At 39.2% G+C, this 20991-nt stretch overlaps 1 protein-coding gene across 39 annotated transcripts in view; it reads left to right on the forward strand.

The window, feature by feature from the left end:
* Positions 1–20991, forward strand: part of LOC143776637 (protocadherin gamma-C5-like) — a 671321-nt gene that overhangs the window by 514452 nt on the left and 135878 nt on the right. The window contains exon 2 of one of the 39 annotated variants that reach the window (XM_077266203.1): positions 2681–2863. The exons of 34 other annotated variants lie outside the window; for them this stretch is intronic. In XM_077266203.1, the coding sequence (XP_077122318.1) occupies positions 2681–2863 (183 nt within the window). Of the gene's footprint in view, positions 1–252; positions 2864–10711; positions 13321–17578; positions 20169–20991 lie in introns of those variants that run through there. 4 more of the 39 variants (XM_077266204.1, XM_077266205.1, XM_077266248.1 and 1 more) reach the window with 4 other exon arrangements.

A 20991-nucleotide genomic window follows, 5' to 3' on the forward strand; every position in this document is an offset into this window, starting at 1 on the left:
TACCAATAAAGACATAAGAAATAAATGTAAAATATTCCAGAAGTGGAAACAAGCTGTTAATATCCCACTTTAGATAAAGTTTGCATTTATCTATTTTTCTTTGAGATTTGCAGTTCATACTAACGACCACTAGAGGGTAGACTTGTCATAAATTTGATTACTCAGTCTATACCAGAGAATGTGCTCATGTCAGCTCTGCGCTCTCCTCCCCCTGGCTCAGTGATTCACCCTCCCATCGTCTCTCACACAAAGAAGAGCTGCAGCCCTGATGAGAGCCGTGTGGATGTTTCTTTTCTTCAGATGGATTATCTTTTTGGGAATATGGACAGATAAATTCATCATCCTCATGCAGCTTGGATTACACAGGATCTACATGACATCAAATATCAAGACAATCATTTAAGATATGGACATCAGAGGCTTTTGTCAGTGCTGGAAATGGCAAGTAGTCTGCTCCTTTCTACTGTGTAGCTGGGGCTGGGTCTCTGGGCAGCTTCATTATTCTATTGTTGAGGAGTCTGAGCCGGGGACATTGGTAGGAAATGTAGCTCAGGATCTGGGGATAAAACGTGCAGAGCTCTCTCAGCGCAGGATACATCTGAGATCTGAGAAATACCAAAGATATTTCAGTGTAAATCAGGCAAATGGAGGGCTGGTTGTGAAGGACAGGATTGATAGGGAGAGCCTGTGTGGATCTAGTCCCAGCTGTTTACTGCAGATAGAGGTTGTGGCTGAGAATCCTGTGGAGCTTTTTACCCTAGAAATAGAGATTCTGGATATTAATGATAATTCCCCAACATTCTCAACTAAAGATCGCATTATTGAAATCACTGAATTAGTTGAAAGTCCTGGTGCTCGGTTTTCATTGCAGATTGCTGAGGATTTAGATGTCGGTGTGAATGGTGTCAGTCAGTATACACTGAATACAAATCCTTATTTCTCATTGTCTGTGAAGAATCGTAAGGATGGAACGCTCATCCCTCAGCTGATACTAGAAAAGGTTTTAGACAGAGAAGAAAAACAAGAACATCACCTCATTCTCACAGCTATTGATGGAGGAGAACCGGCCAGATCAGGGACCTGCAGAATAACAATCGTTGTATTAGATATTAATGATAATCCTCCAGTCTTTAATCAGTCAGTTTATAAAATCAGCATTAGGGAAAATCTGCCTCTGAACACTGTGATATTAACATTAAATGCGACAGATCAGGATGACGGAGCAAATGGTGAAATTACATTTTCATTTGATGATCACACGTCTAAATCTGCAAAAAGATTATTTGTTTTAAATGAGCAAAATGGGGAGATTTATATCAATGGACATGTGGATTTTGAAGATGTAAATTTTTATGAATTAGCCATTTTAGCTGCAGACAAAGGATTTCCTAAACTGAGGGGAAGCTGCATAGTTAATGTGGAAGTGGAAGATGTTAATGATAATCCCCCAGAAATTACATTTTCTACTGTGACTAATGATATTCCAGAAAATGCTCTAATAGGAACAGTTGTAGGATTTATTAATGTAAGAGATGGGGATTCTGGAAAGAATGGAGAAATAAAACTGAGTTTATCACCAAATGTGCCTTTTAAAATAAAAACTCATCAGAATCGCTTTGCATTGGTCACAGACAAGAATCTGGATAGAGAGGAAACCCCTCAATACACGATAGAGCTGACAGCCTCTGATTTAGGGTCTCCTCCTCTGTACAGTAAAACAAGCATCACCCTCAGGGTGTCCGATATTAATGATAATGTTCCAGTGTTCACACAGTCTATATATAATGCTTTCATTAAGGAGAACAGTGACCCCGGGACTCTTCTATGTACAGTATCTGCTACTGACCTAGATGAGGGGGTTAATTCTGATCTGGTTTACTCCATAGTTGAGAGTCAGATTGACGGCTCCTCTGTCTCCTCCTTTGTGTACATTCATTCTTATGATGGGAATATATATGCTCAGCGATCCTTTGACTATGAGCAGATCCAGGTATTACAAATCACCATAAAGGTAGAAGACTCAGGATCTCCACAGTTATCTTCCACTGTTCCCATATTTATCTTCATTCTGGATGCAAATGACAATCCCCCCTCTCTGCTGTATCCAGAGCACTCTGAGGACCTCATTGTCCAAGAGAGGATTCCCAAGTTTGCAAGTGCTGGATATCTGGTGACAAAACTGTCCGCAGTGGATGTGGACTCTGGTCACAATGCCTGGTTGGTGTTTACTCTCATTGACCCCATCAATTATTCATCCTTTCAAGTGTCTAAACTCACAGGAGAGGTGAGAACTGTAAGGGGATTACAGGAGACCGAGAACATGGAGCAACAGCTTGTCATTTCTATCAGTGATCAGGGGACGCCTCCATTATCCACCACAGTGACTGTACTTGTCAGTATAGCGGATGAGGTTGTAGTGGAAATACCGAAATCTGGAGACTTCCTGACCAATTCCAAACCCCCATCAGATATGACTCTGTATCTAATCATCTCCTTAGTGGCCATCAGCTTAGTGTCACTTGTCACCTTCATGATATTATTGGTGAATTGTCTGAGGAAGGACAGTTATGATTACAGCAGTAGTTGCTGTATTCTTGGTGGATCCCTATCCAAATCCTACACAGATCAGTATCAGCCGGCTCTGTACCTGAACACGGACGGGACCTTAAAATATATGGAGGTCAGGATGGTTCCTCCAGGATCCCAAGGTCAGAGTTACCAAACTAATGTACCCCCAGCAATGGAACAACAAGATTTTAGTTTTATGAGGAGCCTGGATTTTTCTCATATGAATGTTATGGTTAAAGACCCCACTGTAGCCTCAGACAGCACAGCGATGAATGCACTCACTGACACAGAAAAGGTGAGACAATGACGTTCTATCATGTTACTTTACATTAGTCCTTCTGTCAGTGCCCTAGGCTTACGGTTACTGTGACATTGTTAATAGATTAATTATTTGTTATATCTCCACTGTTTAGTTACTTAAAAAATGTACATTTTAGTGTATGGCATAGTACTGTTCTTGTAAAATATACACATGTAGCAGCCACTATCATGACTGGAGCAGTTTGCCATGACAATGACGTATCATTCCTGCACACCTTAATCGCAAATTCATTAGCAAATTATAGGACAAATATAGCATGAGCCATTATTTTATAACTTTTTTAGCCCTAAAAACTGATTTAGGCTTGTGAACTATATTCCCCTCGGTGTGAATAGACCTTAACAGATGTATGTTTTTTTTAAATTAATAAGTTCTGTCTGTTTTTTATAGGCAAGGGTTCTGCTCCTTTTCCTATTTGTCGCAAAGGGATATACACACTTCTGATGTGTGTAGGTAATGGTGTTAAGATTGTCAAATCTATATTGTGAAATACATATGTGTCTATACATTTATATTTGAATGTATTGGAAAAGCAAACACTAGCATCAACATTAAAGGGAATCTGTGCCTCTAACTCTTCTCTCCTTCCATCTACATAGAATCTCATCAGTAGCAGCTGCCATCTACTATCTCAGAAATAGGAGAGTCTGTCTTCTTTTAATAAAGATTCTACCTCAGAATTGAGAATTTTGGTAATAACAGATCAATTCTGTCAGTGAAAGAATTTGATTTCACTGAAAAGATATATTACATAGTTTCTTATTTTCTTGGGTACTATTGGTTTATGAAATAAATTAAAATTGCTCTTTAAAGGGATCTATTGCCTCCTGAAAATCTTTATGACATAAAGACAAACAAAAATATAAAATATTCCTCTAGTATACAAACTAAAAAACCCTGTCAAACTTGGTGATAATATCTTTGAACCATTAAGAGAGGCTTAAGTTGATTGTAGTTGGGTCTCTCTGCTGTCTTACTACTTGATAGTTATGTGAGACTTCATACTTCTCATATAGTATATGCTGCTGTGGACAGCAGACTAGGAGCATGTAAGCTGAGGAATTTCGGTTATCTTCATACAAAGGAAAAACTCTCATCTTCACACTGGATTTAATTATTTAAGAGGAGATGCAAGATGTTTTTATGAGTATTATGGAGCAGCGGAAGAAGAAGGCTAGAAACAGCAAAAGCAGTGCTGTCACAGACCCTCCTTAGCATGATGTGGCTAAGCATGTCGTGGTAAACTAAGATGAACCCATCACAGGCAGCTGATTCTGTGTTTTGCAGATTAACATTTTACAGACAATTATATCCTCCTTTATGTCAACTGCTTTATACACATGGACATTAAAATCCATGGCTGAGTAAATAACAATGCTCAATTTGAGGTAAAGTCTAGGGTCTCAGCTGCAGTTGAGGTAAATTTTTGCCTGATTTGTGCTTTATTGATTTACCTTTGATAACGTTAGTCCGCCTCCACGTGGTGCACCCTGGGTAACGCTAAAGGACTAACAACCTTGACGACCAAACAATCAAACTACATCTAGATCTCCTGGTCAATATATTTTACATCATATTTGATAATCAACAAAGGATCAAATTTGATAATGTCTACAAATAATGGTACCATCACAAATGACACTCCTCAAACGAAAGATCTTGGACCCACTGTGAAAATCTGCCAAATTAATATTGAAGGTATCAGCCGCTCAAAATGTGATTTCCTTCACAAGTTTCTCACTACTAACAAAATAGACGTTCTTGTTCTTCAGGAAACTCATGTTGAAAATGAAGACCAACTTCTAGCTTGTGGCTCCATTGCTGGTTTTGATTTAATTGGTGCTACATATGACCCACACTACGATGTAGCTACCTATGTGAAAGGCAACATTGAAAATGTAAAGCTTGTTTCTGCATCTGTTGAAAATTACATCCATGATGCTGTGATTAAAGTTGGTGATATCACAATTGTTAATATTTACAAGCCTCCTGCAGTACAATGGCCTACTGAAGTTATCCATGTCCATCCACATCCTACCGTCTATATAGGAGATTTCAACAGTCACCATGAGCTCTGGCAATATGCTAGTAATGACGACAATGGTGAGCACCTGGTAAACTGGTCTGACGTGCGCAACACATTCTTGGTTTTTGATGCAAAGGATTTTCCAACCTTCCAATCAGCAGCCTGGCAGAGAGGATACAACCCTGATTTATGTTTCGTATCACGCAATAGAAACAATCAACCTTTATGTACAACTCGGAGTGTTGTCAAACGTTTCCCTCGAAGTCAGCATCGCCCTGTCATCATCACTGTTGGAGTATCCATTCCTCTTGTAACTTCGTACCCACGTCCTCGATGGAATTTTGTTAAAGCCAACTGGAAAAAGTTTGCAGATCATCTTGACAAGTGTATTGGTTGGATACCTCCAATCAGTAAAAACTATGAGCGGTTCTGTAAAGCTGTTATTAAAGCTGCAAAGAAATCAATACCACGTGGCTTCCGCAAAGAATACATTCCAGGCTGGACTGAGGAATGTGAACAACTATACAGACAATTTCTTGAGAGTGAAGATGGTGAAATCGGTGATGAGTTGCTGAACAAACTGAATGCAGCACGTTGTGCCAAATGGATGGAAACAGTTGAGAACTTGGACTTTAAAAGGTCCAGTAGAAAAGCGTGGTCTCTTAGAAGAAAACTAGAAGGAAACCGTAAAGCAAAACAGAAAACGAATGCTGTAACTCCAAATCAAATTGCAGCACACATTGTGAACACCTCAAGAACCCCTAAAGACCGAGCTCATACCATAGAAGTTAAAAATAAGTTTAAGCTACTAAAATCATCTGTGGCATCAACTGAAGAATATTCCCGTCCTTTTACAACTTGTGACATTGAAATTGCCCTTGTTGATACTAAAAGTAACAAAGCTCCTGGATTTGATGGGATTCATCCCGAATTTCTCAAAAATTGTGGACCTTTTGCGAAAAAATGGTTGGCAAAGTTCTTCTCAGATATCATGGAGAATGCTCAAGTCCCCAGTAAATTAAAACACGCCAAGATCATTGCATTGTTAAAACCTGGGAAGCCTGAAGATAATCCATCAAGCTATAGACCCATTGCTTTATTGAGCTGCCTTTACAAGCTGTTAGAACGCTTAATCTATAACAAGATCAATTTAAAGATTTTTGACTCAATACCTATAGAGCAAGCCGGCTTTAGACCTGCTCGAAACTGCAGTGACCAAGTTTTAGCCTTGACAACTTTAAATGAAGCTGAATTTCAAAAGAACAAGAAGGTTTCAGTGGCGTTCATCGATCTTTCTGCCGCATATGACACTGTGTGGAGGGAAGGACTTCTATATAAGTTTCTGAAGGTGATTCCATGTAAGAAAATTATGTACCTCTTGAATAATATGATTACAAATCGAACCTTTCAACTTATCATGGGTGATTCAACCAGTTGTAAGAAAACCTTAAACAATGGTTTGGCCCAGGGATCAGTGCTGGCACCTCTCCTGTTTGCTTTGTACCTAGCTGACATTCCTGACACAATATCACGGAAATTTGAATACGCCGATGACTGGGCACTTGCTACAGTGAGCAAAACAATGCAGGAAGCAGAGGAGGTCCTAACAGATCTTAGTGTAATGGGAACGTATTTTCGACAATAGTATGTTGCTTTCATTTACACAACACAAGTGCTAAGACTGAACTCAAAGTACGTTTTGAAGGTCAACTTGTCAAACACAACTTCAATCCCAAGTATTTAGGCATAATCCTTGATAGAAGCCTAACCTTCAAATCTCACTTGGAAAAGACGGCACAGAAACTGAAAGCACGCAACAATATTATTCAGAAACTCTGCGGATCCTCCTGGGGTTCCTCCACACCTGTCTTGCGAACGTCTACCCTTGCCTTGGTGTACTCTACCGCAGAATATTGTGCTCCAGTATGGCTGAATAGTTGTCATGTGAATGCAATCGACAATCAGTTGAACAACTCTATGCGCATAATTTCTGGTGCTATCAGACCTACGCCCATCCACTGGTTACCTGTCTTGACCCATATCGCACCTGCAAATCTGAGAAGACAAAAGCTCCTACTTAAAGAATACACCAAAGTATTGAATAATGAAAATCTCCCAATACATCAAAATATCCAAGATGTTCAAATACAGCGACTGAAATCAAGACATCCACCCATCCGAACCGCAATTACCCTGTATGATCATGATTTCAATTTAGAAGAGAAATGGCGTGAACTTTGGGTCAGTGCAGTAGACCGTGAGCCTCAAGTGTTTCCTCACTTTCAAAATCCACCACCAGGCTTCAATCTGCCAAGGAAAACCTGGGTCACTTTGAATCGTATCAGAACAAACTTTGGTGTCTGTGCAGATCTTATGCATAAGTGGGGAAAATCTGACTCTCCTGCCTGTGACTGTGGAGCTGACCATCAAACAATTCAGCACATTGTTGAGGAATGTCCCCTCAGAGCTTATACTGGTGACAAGAATGATTTCTATACTGGAAATGACAATGTTGTTGCATACATGGAAAATCTCGATATCCGACTCTGATTTCTGCTCCTTTGTTCTTTTCAATCACTGATTATCATTTATGTATTCTTATATGATGTTTAAATATATGTTCATACGATTAATAATAATAATACCTTTGATAACTTTACAAGAGAAATAAACAAAATGATCCTCATTTGGTATTCTTTGAACCTGAAAGTCAACAAAATGTCAAAACAGGCCAAATCTTTCCAGATCTGAGCATGAGGTGCTAATCTACCATCAAGAAGCTGTATAGAAATACTTTAGTACTTACAATTAGTTTCTTCCAGAGAAATGAATCTCAACAGATTTTGAGGTAAAATGAACATCAAGCCTTCCTGTAATGCTAAAAGAAGTAATCTGGGTTTGCTAATGACGTGTACTTAAGAAAATAATAATTCTACCTACTGTCAGCTTTTTATATATCTTTTAGGTCTTCTTTAATGAGTTAATTACAAGATAATTTTCCACATTTTCTGACCAGTCACATTTTCAAGTTTTATCGAACATGTGCTTGTAACGGTTACAAAAAATGTTCTCGTTTGGAAATTCAACATAGTTTTACATTTTTTTTCGAGATACATTTGGTTATTTTTTCTTTATTATTTTTGTAGTCTTTTTTACTACTGCAAAATACCACTAAAACAACTTTAACTGCATTCTCTTAGTATTTACAATTAATTATATTTTCATTTATTACTCTTAGTATTTACAATTAATTATATTTTCATTTATTACACACAATGTGGTCACCTTAAGGTATTCAAAGACCTTTTGGGGGCATTTCAACATATTAATATTCTTTTTATTGCTGATTTTCCTGTAACTGGGGCTATTAGCCCAAGCCATAGAAGAAATTCAGACTCCTGGGATAAAGAGTTGAGTGGGTCTCCTAGGGTCCAGCCGCTCCTGCTTCCTTTCCTCCCTTCATCCAGCTATCACATGACTGCTGGGTCCAGAGGAGGAAGCACTGTCAGTTCTCTCTATTACAGTATACACAAAGCTTGTTCAACATTGTGTATATAGTGATGGGGAAGGTTAACATAGTAATAAACCAAGTAATTATCCCTGTGGGAACACTGAAAGAAGAACCCCACCTCCACACAGTTGCACGATCTCCTGTCAGCTGCTTATTCTGTATTGACATTTTATAATATCACTGCAGAGTAAAATATGGACTTCTCAGGTGTTTAAATTTTATGATTGGTCCAGAAGTAGTTAAACTTGCTCATTAAAGTAATACTGCCATTCATTTTTTTAACAAAATATTATTGTAAATGCACAGTAACCATGAAGAAATCTAATGTCTAGAAAATTGTTTAATTGTAAGTTATTTTAACAATCAAACTTTTTATTTACTTGTTTAATTAGATTTATCAGTGTAATATATACTGCAATCATTGCAAACAGATTTGGAATACATAGTATTGTAGCATTTCTGAAACAGCATTGGCATAAAAAAATAAAGCGGCATATCAATAATACCTAATGAAAAGATGTTTTTGTTACTCATAGCATACAATCGCAGAGCAGTTTTAATTTATTACTAATGTGGCCTGTGTGATGATATGTTTGGTATCTGCATCAATTAGGATGTAATTAGAAATTAAATTGTGCCTGTTCCCTGTAGATTAACAATAAGTGCTCAGAATGGTTTCCTCTGGTGGACTCAATGTGGGCAGACTCAGAAGCTGTGGAATTTTAGATATACAGATTGCCTGTATTTCTACAATTATGTGAAAATCACGATTTGGTCTTATGTCATTATCTGGTTAAAAAATGACAAATTTGTAAAGGTGTAATTTATTGCTTGTAGGGTCAGAACTTTTTAATTATGCAGAGTATAGAAATGTGCGAATCAAGTTGTACTGAAATTTTAAGAATTTGATAAATCCTGTAAATTCAAACAATTTGCTGCTCAATTGGCAGGAATCACCTATAAGAGCCATCATCATTTTAGACTTTGCAAAAGTTCTCATGAGCCAGCGAAAGACCACATGACAATGGGTGGGCTTTCCCATAAGGCATTTACGCTATTGTATCACAAGGTATAGTAAACCCAATCAAGAGGAACTATCATAGTCTGTATAAAAGCAAACAAAGAAAATGCAGCAGCTATTTTGTGATGAATCTGAATAATGAGTGGGCATAGCAGCTCGCAACTTAGCCATAGAGAGAAGGAGAGAAAGCCAGAAAATACTGTACATAATGTGTCATACACATTTTTTAGACTTTGGAGCAATTTTAGTTTGCCGCCAATCTATTCACATCAAATCAAATTTCATTGGAAAATTTGATAAAGCTGGTAAATATGAATTTCAAAAGATCGGCTCATCTCCAGACGAATTGCCTTGGCAACATAATCCTATTAACAACCCATACACATAGATTAATTATAATTACAAAGTGAAAATGAACATTTTCAATCAAAATTAAAGGAATTGTCAAATTAAAGGGAAACTGTCAGCAGGTTTTTGCTATGTAATCTGAAGACAGCATGCTGTAGGGGTTAAAACACAGATTTCAGGGATGCCTCAGTTACTAAGCTCTTTTGTTTGCTTGCAATGATTATTTTAGCACCAGTAGCTTATCAATGCTTGGACATAGTGGCTTGTGCCTCCTGGTCAAGCAGTGGACATTGTATATACAGAGGCTGGTGTGGGTGGGGTTAGCTTTGTCAGCTCTGCGTCATTGCTAAATCTAAAAGCTCTGATTGTGTGAGAATGGCTGAACCCAGTAATCTAAGTGATCTATGTTTGGAATCAGGGTCTCTTTGCATACATCACGTTGCTCTCAGATGAGGCAGCAAAAATCTGCTGACATATTCCCATTCATTTATCCTACTTAGGCATAAAGACTTAGTATCCAAAACAATTGTATTATGAATAGAGAACGTGATATTCTGTGTTACCCTTTTCATCTGATAGATTTTTTATTATTAGCAGTAGTGCTGCATTTTTATGTATATCAGATAAAATACGTACATTTCTTTAAATATACATTTTCATTGCAATATGTGATCACTGTCTTATAATTTGCATTTTATTATTACTAGTGTAAGTGTATTCTAAAGTATTGTAGGAGTTTCTGCGGTGAATTCATTTTTCAGTTTTACTGTTAGAAGTAATTCATAGCATTGTCCAGCAGAGGGTAGGCTTGTCATCCACTGAGAATTTTCATCTGCACTAGAAAATGTGCTCAAATCAGCTCTGCGCTCTCCTCCCCCTGGCTCAGTGATTCACCCTCCCATCGTCTCTCACACAAAGAAGAGCTGCTGCTCCGATGAGAGCCCTGCGGATGTATTTTTTCCTTGGATTTACTGATTTCTTTTGAGGTGGAACTGTGATTTCTTACAAAAACCCTCATGCAGCTTGGATTACACAGGATCTACATGACATCAAATATCAAGACAATCATTTAAGATATGGACATCAGAGGCTTTTGTCCGTGCTGGAAATGGCAAGTAGTCTGCTCCTTTCTCCTGTGTAGCTGGGGCTGGGTCTCTGGGCAGCTTCGTTATTCTATTGTTGAGGAGTCTGAGCCGGGGACATTGGTAGGAAATGTAGCTCAGGATCTGGGGATAAAACGTGCAGAGCTCTCTCAGCGCAGGATACATCTGAGATCTGAGAAATACCAAAGATATTTCAGTGTAAATCAGGCAAATGGAGGGCTGGTTGTGAAGGACAGGATTGATAGGGAGAGCCTGTGTGGATCTAGTCCCAGCTGTTTACTGCAGATAGAGGTTGTGGCTGAAAATCCTGTGGAGCTTTTTACTCTAGAAATAGTGATTCTGGATATTAATGATAATTCTCCCACATTTTTAGTTAATCATCATAATATTGAAATTACTGAGGTTTTTACTACTCCTGGTGCTCAATTTGAATTAGAAATTGCACAGGATTTAGATGTCGGTGTGAATGGTGTCAGTCAGTATGCAGTGAATACAAATCCTTATTTCTCATTGTCTGTGAAGAATCGTAAGGATGGAACGCTCATCCCTCAGCTGATACTAGAAAAGGTTTTAGATAGAGAAGAAAAACAAGAACATCACCTCATTCTCACAGCTATTGATGGAGGAGAACCGGCCAGATCAGAGACCTGCAGAATAACAATTGTTATATTAGATATTAATGATAATCCTCCAGTCTTTAATCAGTCAGATTATAAAATCAGCATTAGGGAAAATCTGCCTCTGAACACTGTGATATTAACACTGAATGCGACAGATCAGGATGACGGAGCAAATGGTGAGATACAGTATTCTTTTGGGAGTCACACATCTGAATCTGCCAAAGCAATATTTGATGTAAATCAGCACAGTGGAGACATTTTCTTAATAGGAACTGTTGACTTTGAGGACATGAATTTTCATGAGCTGGCAATTAGAGCAGTGGATAAAGGATTACCGAAGCTTATAGGGAACTGCCTAGTTCAGGTGGAAATAGAAGATGTAAATGATAATCCTCCAGAAATTTCTTTCCTCTCAATGAAAACTAATATCCCAGAAAATGCTCAAGTGGGAACTGTTGTTGGATTTATCAGTGTGATTGACAAAGATTCGGGGAAAAATGGGGAAGTAAAATTGAACATGTCCCCCAAAATACCATTTAAAATTAGAATTAATAAAAACCGTTATTCCCTTGTCACAGATGGGAATCTAGATAGAGAGGAAACCCCCCAATACACTATAGAGCTGACGGCCTCTGATTTAGGGTCTCCTCCTCTGTACAGTAAAACAAGCGTCATCCTTGGGGTCTCAGATATTAATGATAATGCTCCAGTGTTCACACAGTCTACGTATAATGCTTTCATTAAGGAGAACAGTGACCCCGGGACTCTTCTATGTACAGTATCTGCTACTGACCTAGATGAGGGGGTTAATTCTGATCTGGTTTACTCCATAGTTGAGAGTCAGATTGACGGCTCCTCTGTCTCCTCCTTTGTGTACATTCATTCTAATAATGGGAATATATATGCTCAGCGATCCTTTGACTATGAGCAGATCCAGGTATTACAAATCACCATAAGGGTAGAAGACTCAGGATCTCCACAGTTGTCTTCCACTGTCCACATTTTTATCTTCATTCTGGATACAAATGACAATCCCCCCTCTCTGCTGTATCCCGAGCACTCGGAGGACCTCATTGTCCAAGAGAGGATTCCCAAGTCTGCAAGTGCTGGATATCTGGTGACAAAACTGTCTGCCGTGGATCTGGACTCTGGTCACAATGCCTGGTTACTGTTTACTCTCATTGACCCCATCAATTATTCCTCATTTCAAGTGTCTAAACTCACAGGAGAGGTGAGAACTGTAAGAGGATTACAGGAGACTGAGAACATGGAGCAACAACTTGTCATTTCTATCAGCGATCAGGGGACTCCTCCATTATCCACCACAGTGACTGTACTTGTCAGTATAGTGGATGAGGTTATAGCAGAAAAAACAAAATCTCATGATTTTCTCTCAAATTCCAAGACATCATCAGACGTCACATTATATTTGATTATTTCTCTTGTGGCCATCAGTGTGGTTTCCCTTGTCACATTCATTATTCTACTTGTGAAATGCTTAAGAAAGGAGGATAGTGAAAGCATTAGTAGCTGCTGTTTTCTAGATAAACACCAAGCCAAGACATTTACGGACCAGTATCAGCCAGCTCTTTACCTTAACTATGATGGAACATTGAAGTATATGGAGGTTAGGATGGTTCCTCCTGAACCTCAGGGACAATGCTATGCAGCTTGTTTCCCCCGGGCCAATGACAAGCTGGATTACAGTTCTATAAAGCCACTGAATTTTCCTCAGCTTCAAGATATGACTGGAGAGATTATTAACTCTTCATCTGATGTAGGCTGGCAAAATGGAAATCAGGTGAGTTCTTAAAGCATCATTAGTAAAAATGAATTCCCCACTAAAAATTTTTTATAGATATTTTGTCATCCAGTTGAGAGGTTTCCTTTTTTGTAGATTCTATGTTCTTAGCATAATGCGTACAAATTAAAGGGAACCTGTCACCCCCAAAATCGATGATGAGGTAAGCTCATCGTCATCAGGGACTTATCTACAGCATTCTGTATTGCTGTAGATAAGCCCCCGATGTTACCTGAAAGAGGAGAAAAAGACATTAGATTATACTCAGCCAGGGGCGGTCCCGCTCCGATGGTCGTCTCAGGTCCGGTACAGCACCTCCCATCTTCATTCCATGATGTCCTCTTCTGGTCTTCATGCCACAGCTCTGGCGCGGGCATACTCTGTCTGCCCTGTTGAGGGCAGAGCAAAGTACTGCAGTGCGCAGGTGCCGGAAAGATCAGAGAGGCCCGGCACCTGCGCACTGCAGCACTTTTCTCTGCCCTCAACAGGGCAGACAAAATACACCTGTGCCAGAGCCGCAGCGTGAAGACTAGGGTTGAGCGAAATGGGTCGGCCATTTTCAGAAGTCGCCGACTTTTGGCAAAGTCAGGTTTCATGAAACCCGACCCGACCCCTGTGTGGGGTCGGCCATGAGGTTGGCGATCTTCTGAATCTGGTATTGGAATTCCGATACCGAGTTCCGATATGTTTGCGATATCGGGAATCGGTATCGGGATCCATATTTAAGTGTAAAATAAAGAATCAAAATAAAAAATATTGATATACTCACCCTCGGACGCGCCCTGGTACTATCCGACAGCCTTCCTTCCTAAGAATGAGGGCGTGAATGACCTGCGGTGACGTCGCGGCTTGTGATTGGTCGCGTGAGAGGTCACATGGGCGGTCACGCGACCAATCACAAGCCGCGACGTCATCTAAGGTCCTTCACGTGCTCATTCTTAGGAAGGAAGGCTGCCGGAAAGAAGCAGGGCGCGTCTGAGGGTGAGTATATTCCTATTAGGTATATACTCACCCTCGGACGCGCCCTGCTTCTTTCTGGCAGCCTTCCTTCCAAAGAATGAGCGCGTGAAGGACCTTAGATGACGTCGCAGCTTGTGATTGGTCACGTGACCGCCCATGTGACCGCTCACGCGACCAATCACAAGCCGCGACGTCACCGCAGGTCATTCACGCGCTCATTCTTAGGAAGGAAGGCTGCCGGTTAGTACCAGGGCGCGTCCGAGGGTGAGTATATCAATATTTTTTATTTTGATTCTTTATTTTACACATTAATATGGATCCCAGGGCCTGAAGGAGAGTTTCCTCTCCTTCAGACCCTGGGAACCATAGTATCCCATTGCACTGCATTGGGTTTCGTGTTTCGGCCGACCCCGACCCCGACTTTTTTATAGGATCGGCCGATTTCACTCGACCCGACTTTTGAGAAAGTCGGGTTTTGTGAAACCCGACCCGATCCTATAAAAATAAAAGTCACTCAACCCTAGTGAAGACCAGAAGAGGACATCATGGAATGAAGATAGGAGGCGCCGGAGCGGACCTGAGACACCCATTTAACCAGACCGCAGCGGGACTGCCCCTGGGTGAGTATAATCTAACGTCTTTTTCTCCTCTTTAAGGATACATCAGGGGCTTATCAACAGCATTACAGAATGCTGTAGATAAACCCCTGATGATGGTGAGCTTACCTCACCATCAATTTTGGGGGTGACAGGTTCCCTTTAAAGGGTTTAGTAGCTTTTAATACTGAGATACATTTTGCTTTCAGTTAGGTCCATGATTTAATAATTTTAATGCTTTAGTAATTAATATCATGTTAAAGAATCTAACATATTTCACTTTTTATATTATCTTTTTCCATAATTTCTGGTGTTTATTTTTTTATTAATTAATAATTTAATACGAATTTTGTGCAATAGAGAAATTGTTAAAAATGTATTTCTTTTAAATAGATATTTTACCTTCAGTTTTAGTTTATTAAATGAGGCAGAACTATTGATGTTATATTAGTTTTTAAACTTAACTACATTGAAAAATTAGCATTTAAATGTATTTTGTTAAAAGACTACCGTAAATTCAGCAAAGTGTCTTAACATTGTATGAATGATGAGAAGTGAAAAAAGAAGTCTGACATCACTATATTGAGATTAAGTTCAATGATAAATGCCTTCAACCAAAAACAATTCTTTCTTTTTGTGTTGGTTGACACTTTTTAAGATCATACCGATCTCACCAGGACACGTGATCTTGAAATATGTTGGCAAAGAGAAAAATAAAACACACAAAAATTTTGTATAGCGCCAACAAGCTTCTTTTTTACTTGTTCTCTTCATCTACTATTTCCTTTGATCCTGTTTGTTGGTAAATCATGGGCTGCAGCAGAACATTGAACATTTAATTTAAAGGCCAAGAGAGGTATTGTACCCTGAGTGCAAAAACAAAAAGTGAACAAATCCAACACAACGAGACATGCTTGATGGGGAACACAATCTGGGTACACAGCTTTCTGTACAGGATTGTCGTAGTACTGTTGGTGTCTTTTGTTTTTCTTAATGATGAGTGGAATTATGGTGGTTGAGAATGTGACCTCATTAGTGATGAGCGAAGATGTTTGCTACTCGAGTTTTCTGAGCATGCTCGGGTGTTCGCTGAGTGTTTTGGGCATGCTCATATATTATATCTGAGTCTCCGCAGCTGAATGATTTGCAGCTGTTAGACAGCCTGAATACATGTGGGGTTCCCTAACAAACAGGCAATCTCTGCATGTGTTCATGTTGTCTAATTGCCACAAATCATGCAGCTGCGGGGAAACAAACATAATCTACGAGCACACCAAAATACTCAGAAAACACCCAAGCATGCTCAGAAAACTCAAGACCTTATATTCACACGTATTTTAGTTCAGTGGGATAAAACAGCATTGATAATGGAACATAAAAAAGACACAAGTCCATCATGTTCAACTGGTTGTCAAACATTTTGATCCAGGGGAAGGTAAAAACCCCATGAAGCAAATGCCCCATAATTGCTCCATATTAGAGGAAACATTTCTTTCCAACTCCACATACGGCAATTAGACTAATTCCTTGGATAGACATCTCATCACAGTGGCGAGTGCCCGTGACCTGTAATGTTATATTTTTCAAGAAATACTGTTGAGAGTTTGTGTCTACAAGGAGTGAAAAACAGATTTAACCATATGTGATGTATGTATCTCAGCAGGTTTTTATGACAACTAGTGATGAGCGAATATACTCGTTACTTGAGATTTCCCGAGCATGCTCAGGTGTCCTCCGAGTATTTTTTACTGCTCGGAGATTTAGTTTTCATCGCTGCAGCTGAATGATTTACATCTCTTAGCCAGTTTGATTACATGTTGGGATTCCCTAGCAATCAGGCAAGCCCCACATGTACTTATGCTGGCTAACAGATGTAAATCATTCAGCTGAGGTGATGAAAACTAAATCTCCGAGCACTAAAAAATACCCGGTCACCCGAGCATGCTTGGGAAATCTCGAGGAACGAGTATATTCGCTCATCACTAATGACAACATTATCATTTCTGATTATGAGATGTTACAATGGTAATGGAAACAAGCTAGGAAGGGCAAATCTAGTAACTTGAATCCCCATATGATCTATGGTGACAATACTGCACCCAAAGGCCAGACATCTGCTGATAAAATGGCTGGTGCAACCTAAGGTATCATATCTGCTAGGTGAACTTTGGCCATATTCTGTAGAAGCAGCATTTAGCCTATCCAAATTGGAAGTGATCTTCTAAGACAACGGATTAATTAAAATCATGAGATGCCTCTATATTTGTAAAAATGTTGTTGCACATTATTGTAGAATTTATCGTAATATCATAGAATTTACGTCACCCGTGCCTTCATTGGGAAATACCATACCTTTTCCATTTTTTATCATTCACTACTGATTGTTACTATTTTACTTACACAACTATACAATATTTTACTTCATCTATATAAATATTAATCTATGGATTCAATTTAATTTGTTAAATTATATAATTAAGTGATCTTCCTATAAATTAATCATCATGTAGGGTCACAACTTTGCAGAAATTTGTATTACATCTATTATACTTCTGTAAATCTGAAAGAAAAAAAATCAACTTGTAGTTCACAATTTTGGCCAGCAGAGGGCAGACTTGTCATTTAATATCATTCTAAGCTTCCCCAGCATATCTGTTCATTCTGCATCATCACTCTCCTCCCCCTGGCTCAGTGATTCACCCTCCCACCTTTCCTTACACACAAAGAAGAGCTGCTGCAACAATGACGGACCAGACGGCATTATGGATGAAAGATAAGGGATTTATTCCATAAAAACACTGATGGGAACAATAACAAAGGATTTTATTGAGAATTCAAGCAAACAGGACTTAAGATATGGACTACCGAAGATCACCGAAGGCTTGGGCACAGCAAGTAGTCTGCTCCTTTCTCCTTTGTAGCTGGGGCTGGGTCACTGGGCAGCTGCATTATTCTGTTGCTGAGGAGTCTCATCCAGGGACTGTTGTGGGGAATGTAGCTCAGGATCTGGGGATAAATCGTGTGAATTTGGATAATCGCAGGCTTCATTTAGGGACAGAAGGAAGCAGCAGATATTTTATAATTGACCAGAATAGGTTTCTCCTTGTAGGACAAAGAATAGATAGAGAGGAGCTGTGTGGATCTACTGTGAACTGTCTACTGCATGCAGAGATTATGGTACAAGATCCATTAGAGCTGTTTAATCTGGAGATTACAATATTAGACATCAATGATAATTCCCCAGTATTTCCTGTTGATAAGCAAGAAATAAGAATTATAGAACAGCTTTCTAGCCCCGGTGCACGATTTCTATTAGAAGCAGCACAAGACCCTGATGTGGGTGGTAACAGCATAAGCCAGTATAAACTCAATACAAATCCATACTTTGCTCTGTCCATCACTAACCAGAACGATGGACTGATTATTCCAGAACTGGTGCTACAAAAGATTCTGGACAGGGAAGAAAAGAAAGAGCACAGGCTTCTCCTTACTGCACTGGATGGAGGAGAAAAGCCTCGTACAGGGACATTGCAGATCACGGTCACGATATATGATATTAACGATAATGCACCAATATTTTCTCAATCAGTTTATAGCATCCAGATCCCAGAAAATCTGCCTTTAAAAACAGTAATTATAAAATTAAATGCGACAGATAGGGATGAAGGGCTCAATGGAGTGATTGAATATTCATTTCATCGCAATACCCCAGATGCAGCAAGGAAAATATTTGACTTAAATCCACAGACGGGTGAAATCTTCGTAAAAGGAAACGTAGACTATGAAGAAGCTCGTTTCTATGAGTTATCTATAAAGGCAGTAGATAAAGGAGTTCCAGAAATGGAAGGACGATGCGCTGTACAGGTAGAAATAGTGGATGTGAATGATAACAGCCCAGAAATTATATTTACAGCCAATTATAATCCAGTTCCCGAAAATGTTCTAGAAGGAACAGTAATCGGTTTAATAACAGTCAGAGATAAGGATTCTGGTAAAAATGGAGAGATCAATCTGGAAGTGTCACAAGATTTGCCCTTCAAATGCCAGCCCATGTCACAGCGTTACGCTCTTGTCACTAGTGGACATCTGGACAGGGAGAAGCTCTCACAATACACCATTATACTGACGGCATCAGATCTGGGGTCTCCGTCTCTCAGCAGCCAGATTACAATCAGCCTTAATATCTCTGATGTGAATGATAATCCTCCAGCATTTCTGCACAATGTGTACAATGCCTTCATACCAGAAAACAATGAGGCCGGCAGACTGTTATGTACGGTGTCTGCTGTAGATCCGGATGAGGGAACTAATGCAAACCTCATTTACTCCATCGCTGAGAGCCACATCCACAGTTCTCCCGTCTCTTCATTCGTCTACATTAACTCCGACACCGGGAATATTTATGCACAAAGGTCTTTTGACTATGAACAATTCCAGGTTCTGCAGATCACAGCGAGAGTGGAAGATTCTGGATCTCCAAAATTATCCTCCAATGTTTCCGTCTTCATATTTATTCTGGATACAAATGACAACCCTCCCACTATCTTATACCCAGAGAACACAGGGGAGACCATTGCTCAGGAGACCATCCCAAGATCTGCAGCTGCTGGGTATTTAGTCAGTAAGGTGTCTGCCGTGGATGTGGATTCTGGGCACAATGCCTGGCTCCTCTATAGTCTTGTGCAGTCTGCCAGTCCTGCTTTATTCTACATCTCTGAATACACAGGAGAAGTCAGGACTCTCCGAGGTTTACATGAGATGGATAACACGGAGCAGATACTTGTGATTGCAGTCAGTGACCATGGAGAACCTTCTATGACCACCACAGCTACCATCATTGTGAATATATTAGACTCTGTGGCCCAGGAAAGTCCTAAATCTCAAGACTTTCTTAGAAATGCCAAATCTGCTCCAGACCTGACTCTGTATCTTATCGTCTCCCTTGTGGCCATCAGTGCAGTTTTTCTGGTCACATTTTCTATATTACTTGTCCGGTGCCTTAGAAAGAATTATGATTCTGGGTGTGGATTCTGCTTTTCTGACAAATCCCTTTCTACATCCTACATGGATCAGTACAAACCAACCCTTTACCTGAACTCAGATGGGACACTGAAGTACATGGAGGTGCGGATGGCTCCACCAGATCCACCATCACAGTGTTACCCTGGATGTTTTCCTCCAGCTCAGGTTGCCGATTTTGCATTTACAACTCCATCTGATTTTTCTCAACTTACTGACATATGCAGAGAAACAACAGCAATCACAGACTCAGACAATGTCACTGAACACCAGGTGAGATACCTTCATACATCCCCCTTCTCTTTGCATATCTATTTTACTAGGTGGATTAATAAGAACAACAAGTATGACTCTTATGAAATATTGACGTGTTTCCAGCCCGGTACTTTACATATCTCTCAATACTTTTCTAGCAGGTATTATAAGATATTCAGAAACAAATTACGTATGTATAGAATTGCCTCAAGTACACATTGATATACTTTTTATTTTTAAAATCTTACTATTTATTTTTATAAAATGATTTAAAAAAATATTAAAATCATAATATACAGAAATAAAGTTACTGTGGGAGAATATATACAGTATGTAATATGAAATGTTGCATGCCACATAATCTCTTTTCTCTATGTTTTCCATATAGAAAAGCCTTCATTTGTCTTTGTACAACTTTAGAGTAATATATATAAGATATATATATATATATATATATATATATATATATATATATATATATATATATATATATATATATATATATATATATATTGGGGAATGTAAAGCATACAGCCTTTAAGGAACCATATATAGTTATTAATACTCCTTTTTATTACCATTTTTATTATTAGAAAAATTAAACCTGCTGGATAGAGATGAGCAAATCAGCCCAAAATTTGAATTCGTCGGTTCTTTCAAATTTTTCTAGTAAATTTGATTAACAGAAAAGTTTTTACCTGCAAATTTAATGTCCCTTACTATGTTCGGGAGGTCTCTTCAAACCCTGAGCATAATAAACATAAGATGTAAAAACAAGAAAAATCACTTATTCTTACCTTACTGCTCACCTCTCTTGCCCCTCTGCTCTTCACTGTCACCC

This window comes from Ranitomeya variabilis, chromosome 5 (assembly GCF_051348905.1).
Source record: "Ranitomeya variabilis isolate aRanVar5 chromosome 5, aRanVar5.hap1, whole genome shotgun sequence".
NCBI classification, from domain to species: Eukaryota; Metazoa; Chordata; class Amphibia; order Anura; family Dendrobatidae; genus Ranitomeya; species Ranitomeya variabilis.